Below are 11,234 nucleotides of genomic sequence, written 5' to 3'. Positions count from 1 at the left end.
ACCGATTTTTTTAAAATTCAACATTTTTTCCTCTTTTATATGGGATTTAGCTTTATTATTTTTGTGCTTTTGAAAAATACTTTACTTATTTATTAGTCTTCACCCTTTGGTAAAAAATAGAAAATTATAGAAAATTATCAAAAATTCAAAAATCCGAATTTCTTAAAATTTAAAATTTTTTCTCCTCTTTTATGGGATTTAGCTTCATTAGTTTTGTGCTTTTGGAAAATACTTTACTTATTAAATAGTCTCGAATCTTTGGTTGTGACAACCCGGTCGCGAGAATTGAATTTAGAGCGATATTAATTAAGGAGTTCTCGGGGATGGGGACGACTCGAGACGGGAGGCACAAAGCTTGAGCGAAAGTTCCAGCAGCGAGCAAGTACGGTGATTGAGAAAGGCTGCCAAGTAGTCGTCCAATCGGCCAGAAGAAAGAGCAAATGGTGCAAAGCGAACTTACCGGTCGACGGATGGTCCTCGTGGCGGCTAATCCTATTTAACAACGATTAATAATCCAAACAAATGAACAAGTCACTGAGAGTTACTTAACAAAACGTTTATTGTTTACCAGTAACAAGGAAAGGCGCGGATACAATATAATAAGCGATAATTATAGCGCGGTAATCTTATAATATATCCTCGCGAAGGCTCGCATCTATCTGGCGAGAGCAACAAGTCTCGCCGGCGTCGTGCGAGTCGTCTGCTAAGTGCAGTCATGCGCGCTACTTTGGCGCGCGAATTTGAATGCGCTCGGAGAATGAACTCGGGTAAAGGAACAACTATTTCGTAAAAAAAAGATAAGACTATCTGGGTCGTCACACTCCCCCCTTCTAGGTTGGAGTTACAACCCGGGTTCATTCCCGTTCGCTCTGACCATAAGCGGTCACTCATCCCTTCTGGTCAAGTAATAGAACTAAAGAAAAAGAGATCATTTGAAATTATAAAATAAAATGTTTGGTATTTTTCCTTTTTTTGAGAATAAACTAAAATTATTTTATATAATGGACGACGACAGCTGTTCTCTCTTTTGCAAAATTTGCCTTATAGTTAATCTGTTTAAACTTAAATATACGGTTTTTTTTTATTGAGAAAAAAAAATTTTTTTGAAAAAAGAAACCTTGTGGCATGATCGTTGAAAGAAAATAAAAGTATATTTTTTTGTATACGCGTAATGACGCGACTAAATGATTTATAGAAAGAAAAAAAATAAGAATTTTTCGGAAATAGCGCAACGGCGCGGAAAAGAAAAAGGTTTCGAAGTAGCGCAAGGGCGGTCGGAGTGCTGGCGATGATCATCCTCTCCTGGTGGCCTGTGAGTCGCTTTCTTCAGAGGTGGTGGAAGCTGTGTCCAGATTGTCAGGTCGCTTCGAATTGGAGTCAGCCGTCAAATTGAGCGATTCAGTCCTTCTGTTGGAAGTGGGGGGCTGCGCTACGACAGCGGGTGCTTTTGATATGGTGCCAGTGTAAGTGGTGGTTGCAGTTTGTTTGCGAGCCTTGTTTTCCATCTCTATGGCGAGGTCATACTTCTTGGCGGTAGTCTTCTCTATCATTATTTTCCTGCATTGCGCGCAACAGGGGTTGGGCTGGTTTTTTGGTTGCCAGCAGCGCTTGCAACGAAGATGCGGCGGCAAAGAGGGAATTTTCTTATTTTCGTAATGAGGCCATGGACAATCTTGTGTGTTGAAGTCCGGGCAGTCGCATTCTTGACAGAATTTTCCGGAGTAAGATTCAGGACAAGAATTATGGCTGTGACCTTCTTGTTTGCAGTTGATACAGCCAGGTGGTAGTTTCTTTCGAAGGCAAGGTTCGCGCATATTGGCTTGCGCGGTGTAGACTTCTGCGATTGTTTGTCTAAAGAGGTCCTTGTAATTCTTGGCGAGAGCAGCTTGGCGTTTGAAGTTTTTATGACTCTTGAGAAGATCGTCCCAGTCATACTCGAATGCTTCGAGTTCTTGGCGCAGCTTGGCTACTTCTTCCTCGTGTTTGCGCGCGTTGTTTTGCGCAGTGAACAGGTCTTCGGTTAGTCGTTGCTTCTCGTTAGCCATAGCGTATACAGCCTTGAATTGCTCCTCGTAGAAATTGCCTATTGGTGGTGGGGGAAATTTTCTCGCTTCCGAGAGTTCCTCTTCGAGTTTAAGGTTGTGAGTGTTTGCCTCGTTCAAATTTATTGCGAGCAAACGGCGCGCGAGAAGAATGGTTTGAAAGTCCTCCTTTTTTAGCACAACAAGGCCAGGTGACTCCTCTCCGAAGGCCGGGTCTGACAAATCTGTCAGTAATTGCTCCAGTGTGGACTCGAGACGTAAGACTGGCAGTTCCGCTTGGCTGGAGGCGTTGTCGTTGACGTTGGGTGCATTGGAGTTCTCCATGGTTGTTTTCGATCTGAAAATGGTTAAGTTCGCGATCGTAAACCTTTCTTTGCGCGTTTTAGATCGTTGACATGATATTTACCTAATTTTTTACCGTGCTTATCACCAATGATAACCACTACGGGTGACAATTTTTCTAAGACAACCGCAGGACCTCGGTAGCGTGGTGCTAATTTAGAACTAAAATTTTTAGCGGCGTTAGACAGAAGATTATTTGGATAAAATACCAAGTCTCCTGGCTCGAAGGAAATGTCATGCTTTCGATTTTTATTAAATTTTTTACTTTGTTTCTCGCTGGCCTTTTTCATTGATAATTCAATTTTTGCGCGCAGGTCATCTATCCGTGTCACACGTTCCAACCAATCGTGAACAGTGTCTTCTGTAGTGTTGTCATTTGTGTCGAGTGGTTGTTTACCTGTGCGTTTAGGTTCGCGAGCAAAATTTAAGTAAGCGGGGGATACGCCGAGTGACGTATGGACAGTCGTGTTGTAAGCGAATTGAATTTCGCTCAGCAACTTATCCCAGTCGCGGTGATCCTCGCCGAGGAGGCTCGCGATCATCGTTTTGAGATTTCGATTAACGCGCTCGACGGGATTGGACTGTGGGTGGTAGACGGGAGTTGTTCGTTGTTCTGATCCGATCTCTGTTAAAAATTTAGAGATAGCGCGGTTTACGAATTCTGTTCCGTTGTCCGTAATAAAAATTCGCGGCGTTCCCCATTTGTTTACGAGTGTGTTTAATGAGTTCACGATTTTGGGGCCGTCTGCCTTTGATAGTGGGAAACATTCGATATAGCGTGTATATGTGTCTTCACAAACTAACACGTAACATTTTCCTGCTTTCGATCGCGGCATGGGGCCTATAATATCGAGTGATACGATTTCCCATGGTTCTGTAAATTTGCGCGGGTACATCAGGCCTTGAGGCGGGGAATTGTCAGGTTTGCAACGAAGGCAAATCTCACATTCTTTGATATAGCGCCTTACATCTTCACGCATACCGGGCCAGTAATAAGAATTCAATATTGAATGGTAAGTCTTGTTAATTCCTTGGTGCGCGGATTGTGGAGAATCGTGATGTTCTGTAAGAATTGCAAGGATTTCAGATTCTTTGAGAACCTTTTTCCAGGCATTATTGTCACCTATTGTTTCTTTCAGGTGATTGGGCTTGTAATAAAATAGTTCGCCGTCTGGGCTTATTCTATATCGCTCATATCGCGCGGGGTCTCGACTGACTTTCTCTTTTGTGTCATCGTACCACGACCGACTGACTAACAGGTTGACATGCGCGGGGGGCGTGTCTTCCTGTGGACTCTCGTAGAGGCGAGAGAGGGTATCGGGTGCTTCGTTGAGCGTTCCCTTGCGATGCTCGATTTTTACCTTGTTCGCTGACAGTTCAAGGGCCCACCTCGCGAGTCTGCCTCTAGGATCTTTAATGCCCTTGAGCCAGACCAGACTAGAATGGTCCGTGATTGCTGTGAATTCAGTAAGTTCGAGATAGCAACGGAGCTTTTTCATTGCGTCAACCAGTGCTAAGCACTCCTTTTCAGTAGTGGTGTAATTAAGTTCAGCACCCCTCAAAGGTCGGCTGACGCATGTAATAAGAAGCTCTCGATCCTTATCTTGTTGGGTTAAAATACCGCCGATTCCTGTTTCGCTCGCGTCTGTGTAGAGGATAAATGGCAAGCCAGGCCGTGGCGCGTTTAGAGTCAAGGCATTTTTTAATTCCTTTTTGACTGCGATAAACTCGGCCTCGTGTTCTTCGGTCCATTGCCATGGCACCTTTGGGCTCGCTAATTTGTTAAGCGGTCCCTGCACTCGCGCAATGTTGCGCAAATGGCGGTGGTACCAATTGACAGAACCGTTGAACTGGCGCAGATCCTTGCGGTTTTTGGGTGTTGGTCTCTCGAGGATTGGTTCTACTCGTTTAGGGTTAGGCTTAAGGCCGTCCTTGTCTAAGATATAACCTAAATACTCGACCGACGATTTCGCAAAAAATGATTTTTCGCGATTGATGGACATGCCAGCCTCGTTGAGAATGGTGAACAAAATTTTTAGCAATTCGAGGTGCTCGTCAAAGGTTCTGGAAACAATAATCCAATCATCCAAGTATGCATGCACTTGGTTGATTAACCTTTCAGGGAGGTTGTGTTTACGCACGTGCTCGACAAACTTTTGTTTCAGCCTATCAGTGAAAGCCTGAAATGTGGCTGGCGCGTTAGTGAGGCCGACAGGCATTCGGACCCATTCGAATTGTCCGCGACCGGGAACCGAGAAGGCGGTATATTCTCTCGATTTCGAGTCGACCGGTATATGGTGGAACGCATCGGTAAGGTCGATCGTGCTGATTATTACGGCGTCAGAAAGCGCGTCAAGTATGCTGTCCATGCGTGGTAGCGGGTACGCTGATTTTTTTGTAACTCTATTGAGCCGACGGTAATCAATGCAAAGTCGCGGTTTGCCATCTTTTCGATAAGTTAGCAGTGCGGGACTAGCAAATCGGCCATTGCTAGGTACTAAAAATTTTCGAGCTATATATTTGTCGATTTGTAAATTCATTATTTTTTCAGCTTCCATGCTGCGGCGATAAGGTTTTATTTTAAAAGGGGTTGGGTCAGTGAGATCGATGACGTGAGTCGTGAGGTCACTAACTATTCCAGTGTAATCGGCGAAGTCAGATAATTCTTTATCTAAGAATTTTTGAAGCGTACTTTGTTGTTCAGTTGTCAGTTCTATTAACTGCGCTGAGCTCAAGAGGCTTTGAATTTTATCGTAGGAGGCGAGGGGGTGTAAAATGTCTGACCCTTCTATGGACCAACAGCCTTGGGCGGCGTCAATATTAATCCGCCAAAGGGTTATGAAATCCATTCCTAAGATAATGGGTGTGGTGAGCCCGTCGAGGACTGCGAACCACATTTCGCCGTTACAGTCCGATATCTCAATATTAAATTTCGAGGAATAACGGGGGGCTGCCACGTGGTCGCGTTGCGCGAGTTGCACGCCGGCGCGGGTTATTGCGTCGAGAATCGGTTCGCCGTTAACGAATTGTTTAATTTCGTCAAATAATTCCCCTGACATAAAGGTGCGGTCGCTACCAGTGTCAAGGAGTCCCGTATATTTTTTATTACCTATCTTAATCGAAGTTGTTATCGTGCACCGTTTTTGTGAGGGTAAGGGCGTAGCAGGCCCTTTTTGTACTCTACGCTCAGTTATCTCTTTTGATGCAAGTAAAAGATTGCTGGGAGATAGTAAGGGTAGTGAAGAGAGCGAGGAAATGCGCGCTTCCATCGAGTTTATATGGTCGGTGGAGGGGGTTTCTTCGTCTTCGTACTCCGTCTCGGATTCCGTGATGTAGCAGTCGCCCCACTCACAGTCTGAATCGCTGACGTCATCCTTGGTAGCGAATGCTTGATAAAGCGTTGTTGCATTTTCAAGGGCGCGTCCCGATTCGACAGTGGTGTGGCTACAGCCAGGAATTGCACGATTTTCGATATGACTTTGATTTTTAGGGAAACCGTCGTTAGAAAGAGCGATATTTTTGTTGTGTGTTTCGCCAGGGAGATTTAATCTCTCCTGGCGTTCCCGTCGTTTTTTGATTGCGAGGGAATATTTTGTCCTAATGTGTTAGGGAAATCGTGGTTGAAATTACCGGGCCAAGGCTGCTGAGGTATTTGCGTTGGTTGTGCGAACTGCATTGGTTGCGCGAATTGCATTGGCTGCGGTTGCGGTGGTTGTGTTCCGAACTAAAAGTTTGGTGGGAACTGGTGCGCAAAATAAGGGTTTTGTTGGTTGTAGCCATTGTTTTGGTTGTTCCAATTATTACCCTGATTATTACCGCGGTTCGGATTATTTCGTCTTTCCCTATTATTGTTTCGATTAGACTTGCTACCTTTCTCGTCTTTCTTGCGCGCGGGCGATCCACGTGCTTTCACCCCCTTCTGCGATGAAGTAGAATGCGAGGAGCTGGAAGAACTAGAAGTGGAACGCTTGCGTGAACGATGCGAAGGAGAAGGGGTAGTGGGGGACTTCGTAGAGTCTTTCTCCTGTGTCGTTTTCGAATTGTAATTTTTCGGAATCTTATTTTGCAAATGTTTGATTTGTTGAATATAAGATTCGATTTTATTGAGTTTTGGGGGTGCTTCTGAATTTGTTTGTCTATTTGTATTTTTATTTTGCTTCGCGGGTGTCTCTTGTTTTGTTTCTGGCGAGGGTTTCGAATCCGTTTTTTGTTCAGTCTGCGGTAAATTTTCTAGCGCATTTAATTGCGTTTTACCGCGGGGGTTGCGATTGCGTTTAGTGTCATATTCGCGCTGTTTTGTCGACTGTTGCATTGCCGCGATTTTATTTTCGTATTTGTGGATTTTTGATATTAATCCATCGTAAGAATTAAATGTATCGCGGTCAAAGTGAAGGATCAATTCAGCGTGAAGCGCTGAGTAAATTTTATCTAATTGATTTGGTTCTGGCACTTTGTTTTGCAACCGTTGATAGAGGGCGCTGATTCTAATTACGAAATCTAATCCGGATTCGTTTGATTGTTGAACCGCTCGTTGTATTTTATTCGTCAATGATTGGTCGTCATTGAGTTGACTGAAAGCGAGGCGGAATTTTGTCGCGAATTCGGCCCATGTGTGCCAAGAGTGTCGGAAGGTAGTGTACCAAGTGTAGGCTGAATCTACTAGCACTTGAGACAATGAAAGAAGAGCGTCATTGGAATTGATGTCAGTGGACAACATCCTGCTCTCAAATTCGGCAATGAAATCATAGGCGTCTAATTTTCCAGGAAATGTAAGGTCCCAAGATTTAATAATTTTTGTGTAAATTAGGGATCGCTTTTCTTGGTGTTATTTGTGGGGGAGCGATCAGTGTTGGAATCAATGGTGTGAAGTAGTTGGGCGAGTCGGTATGTGGGGAGAGAGGGGCGTCGTGATACTGCAAGTTGTCGTCGAAGTGTAAGGTGCGATTAGGCGGGGAAGTGAGCCTTGCTGGTGTTGCGTGTGATAGTGGGGGGACGATATGAGACGTCGCTCCCGTCTGTGTCACTGTGCTTGTACCTACTATTGACGTCGTAGTTGTAGTGGTTGTGAGAGTGGGGGGGTGGCTAGTGAGACTAGGCAAGTGGTCCCCGCTCTCGTCGAATGCCCATCTGGAATCTCTCCAGGGTGACTGCGCTTGGTGCATTTGTAATGCATTTACTTTTTGTGTGAGGGAGGTCATTGTTCTATTTAAATCGGCTATGCCGTGTTTTAAGGTGTCAATGGCTTTGTTTGATTCCAATCGAGATGCGCTTATATTTTCTTCGGTTTCGACACGGTGGTTGCTTATGACATTAAAAATTTCTGTTTTTAAGTTATTTATTTCGGTTCGAGTTTTAGCATGAAATGACGTAATTAGATCAGTGGATGTTCGGGTTTGTTCCTGAGACGATAACTGAATTAATTCTTTGATTTCTTCGAGGTGATTTTTCTGTTCAGAACGGAGGGTGTTTATTGTTTTAGTAAGTCTGCGTTCTGTAAGAGGAGAAGTGCGTTTTGAAATTTGATGTTGTGGAGGCGCATTTAGGATTTTGGAAATCGCACCCGAATTTGTTCTAAGAGTTGAACCTGCACTAAGGGTATTTTGTGGGAAACCTGTGAATGAAGAAAAATCAAACAACGCGCTGGCATTTGCGATTGAATCGTTTCGAGTGTCCCTAAGGGGACGTTCGGTTTCATCGCTGGTAATGTAACTTCCTAAAGAAAGTAGGGGAGAGGTGGGTGGCGCGGTGGTCGTAGTCTCATTCGAAGTCTGAAGGCTATCCAAGGGTCTTGTTTCAAGACTGGGTTGATTCTGGGGAGGGCCAGCAGCTTCCAAATTTTGTTCGCTCGCTGTGGGGTGGGGGTTGGCAACTGTTTGTTGGTTGGGTTCTGCTGTGGGTTGAGAACCCTTTTTCTGTTGTGGTGGTGTTATGAACATGTTTGCTTGTTTGCTTTGTGACCTGGTAGTAACTCCTTGAGTAGCAGAGTGTTTGTGTCTTCTTGGCATTTATTTTGAAAAAAGGGAAAAAATCTTTTTTGAAAAAAAAGTTTGAGTTCAAAATTAGAAAACAAAAAAAATTTTTAATTTAGTTAATGTTTTATTTTTAAAAAAATCATAGCAATAAAAGAAGTAGTAGCTTTTTGTCAAAAGAGAAAAAAATATTTTTTTTTGTAAAAGAATTTTAATTAAATTTTAATGTAGGATAAATTTAATTTTTCGTTTAAAGGAAATTAAATTAGATTTATCTGATTAGGCCAGAGACAAGCAACAGGATAGAGCATGTAGTAAACACTCGTTAAGAAAAAAAAATTTCTACAGAAACACAGCTGTGTTTTGGTTGCGCGTTTCGAGCGAGGGTTTGGTAATTTTCCTAGCCTTTGTGGCTTGAGTGGAAAATTTGGCATTATTTCCCGAAGTGATCATCATTGTGAGTCATCGTCATGCTTACATTTATTGAAATAAATAATAGAAATATAATTTGTCGTGAGAAGCGAAAATTATAATATAAATTGTATATTGCGAAATAATTTACATAAATAAATAAGCTATTTTATAAAAATAAATAATTTCCATGCGATAGAAATACAAGAGTAAAATGATTTTGATAGCGAAGCAAAATATTCGAAATAATTATGCAAAAATTAAGGCAAATAATACGAAGCGATGAGAGAGATGCGAGCTTTTTAATAATATATTTTTTTTGTTATAATATGCGAGCAAAGCAAGCCGTGGAACCTTCACTCAAGATGATTGTGGTGTTTTGTCGCGTTTAAGGGGAAAATTAATTTATTTTCTAGAATGCGCGACAAGTTAAAATGGACATTTTAACACCAAAGAGAACCGAGTTTCAACACTGATAAAAGCAGCATGGCGACGCCATTTTGGATAGCACGCCGGGATTTTATAGTGATGAGAATCAACGTATTTTAATAGAAAAAACGTGATTTTTCGATTTTTTATAAATAAGAAAAAATACGTTGGGCGCCAAAAATGTGGCGTAGGCACAGTTTTGGCTCTGGAATCAAGTTTTTATCTTAGTTCTAATAACTAAGACACGTTGGGCGCCAAAAATGTGACAACCCGGTCGCGAGAATTGAATTTAGAGCGATATTAATTAAAGAGTTCTCGGGGATGGGGACGACTCGAGACGGGAGGCACAAAGCTTGAGCGAAAGTTCCAGCAGCGAGCAAGTACGGCGATTGAGAAAGGCTGCCAAGTAGTCGTCCAATCGGCCAGAAGAAAGAGCAAATGGTGCAAAGCGAACTTACCGGTCGACGGATGGTCCTCGTGGCGGCTAATCCTATTTAACAACGATTAATAATCCAAACAAATGAACAAGTCACTGAGAGTTACTTAACAAAACGTTTATTGTTTACCAGTAACAAGGAAAGGCGCGGATACAACATAATAAGCGATAATTATAGCGCGGTAATCTTATAATATATCCTCGCGAAGGCTCGCATCTATCTGGCGAGAGCAACAAGTCTCGCCGGCGTCGTGCGAGTCGTCTGCTAAGTGCAGTCATGCGCGCTACTTTAGCGCGCGAATTTGAATGCGCTCGGGGAATGAACTCGGGTAAAGGAACAACTATTTCGTAAAAAAAAGGTAAGACTATCTGGGTCGTCACATGGTAAAAAACTAAATTTATTAAAAATTCGAAGAACCGATTTTTTTAAAATTCAACATTTTTTCCTCTTTTATATGGGATTTAGCTTTATTATTTTTGTGCTTTTGAAAAATACTTTACTTATTAAATAGTCTCGACTCTTTGGTAAAAATCTAAATTTATTAAAAATTCGAAGAACCGATTTTTTTAAAATTCAACATTTTTTCCTCTTTTATATGGGATTTAGCTTTATTATTTTTGTGCTTTTGGAAATTACTTTACTTATTTATTAGTCTTCACCCTTTGGTAAAAAATAGAAAATTATCAAAAATTCAAAAATCCGAAATTCTTAAAATTTAAAATTTTTTCTCCTCTTTTATGGAATTTAGCTTCATTATTTTTGTGCTTTTAGAAAATACTTTACTTATTAAATACACTCGACTCTTAGGTAAAAAATCTAAAATTATCAAAATTTATCAAAAATTCAAAAAACCGATTTTTTTAAAATTCAACAGTTTTTCTTCTCTTTGATAGTATTTAGCTTCATTATTTTTGTGCTTTTGTAAATTACTTTACTTATTTAATAGTCTCCACCCTTTGGTAAAAAATAGAAAATTATAGAAAATTATCAAAAATTCAAAAATCCGAATTTCTTAAAATTTTAAATTTTTTCTCCTCTTTTATGGGATTTAGCTTCATTATTTTTGTGCTTTTGGAAAATACTTTACTTATTAAATAGTCTCGACTCTTTGGTAAAAATCTAAATTTATTAAAAATTCGAAGAACCGATTTTTTTAAAATTCAACATTTTTTCCTCTTTTATATGGGATTTAGCTTTATTATTTTTGTGCTCTTGAAAAATACTTTACTTATTTATTAGTCTCTACCCTTTGGTAAAAAATAGAAAATTATCAAAAATTCAAAAATCCGAATTTCTTAAAATTTTAAATTTTTTCTCCCTTTTTATGGGATTTAGCTTCATTATTTTTGTGCTTTTAGAAAATACTTTACTTATTAAATAGTCTCGACTCTTTGGTAAAAATCTAAATTTATTGAAAATTCGAAAAACCGATTTTTTTAAAATTCAACATTTTATCCTCTTTTATATGGGATTTAGCTTTATTATTTTTGTGCTTTTGAAAAATACTTTACTTATTTAAAAGTCTCCACCCTTTGGTAAAAAATAGAAAATTATAAAAAATTATTAAAAATTCAAAAATCCGAATTTCTTAAAATTTTAAATTT

General features: G+C 40.7%; 1 protein-coding gene across 1 annotated transcript; it reads right to left on the bottom strand.

Annotated features, from left to right (window-relative positions):
• Positions 1-343: 343 nt before the first annotated feature.
• On the bottom strand, positions 344-9,902 carry LOC122503486. The gene is made up of 2 exons (XM_043614055.1): positions 9,652-9,902; positions 344-2,379 (listed from the first exon to the last, which is right to left on the bottom strand). The coding sequence occupies exon 2, from the start codon at positions 2,364-2,366 to the stop codon at positions 1,293-1,295; it is 1,074 nt and encodes a 357-aa protein (XP_043469990.1). The 5' UTR covers positions 2,367-2,379; positions 9,652-9,902; the 3' UTR covers positions 344-1,292.
• Between the last annotated feature and the right edge of the window lie 1,332 nt (positions 9,903-11,234).

Source organism: Leptopilina heterotoma, unplaced genomic scaffold, assembly GCF_015476425.1.
Source record: "Leptopilina heterotoma isolate Lh14 unplaced genomic scaffold, ASM1547642v1 Lhet_1092, whole genome shotgun sequence".
Taxonomy (NCBI): domain Eukaryota; kingdom Metazoa; phylum Arthropoda; class Insecta; order Hymenoptera; family Figitidae; genus Leptopilina; species Leptopilina heterotoma.
The sequence above is the reverse complement of the archived record's forward strand: the minus strand, read 5'-3'. Positions and strand labels throughout refer to the sequence as shown.

Excerpts from the sequence above, each read along its gene's own strand:
- LOC122503486 (XM_043614055.1), bottom strand. The coding sequence starts at position 2,366 with ATGGAGAACTCCAATGCACCCAACGTCAACGACAACGCCTCCAGCCAA.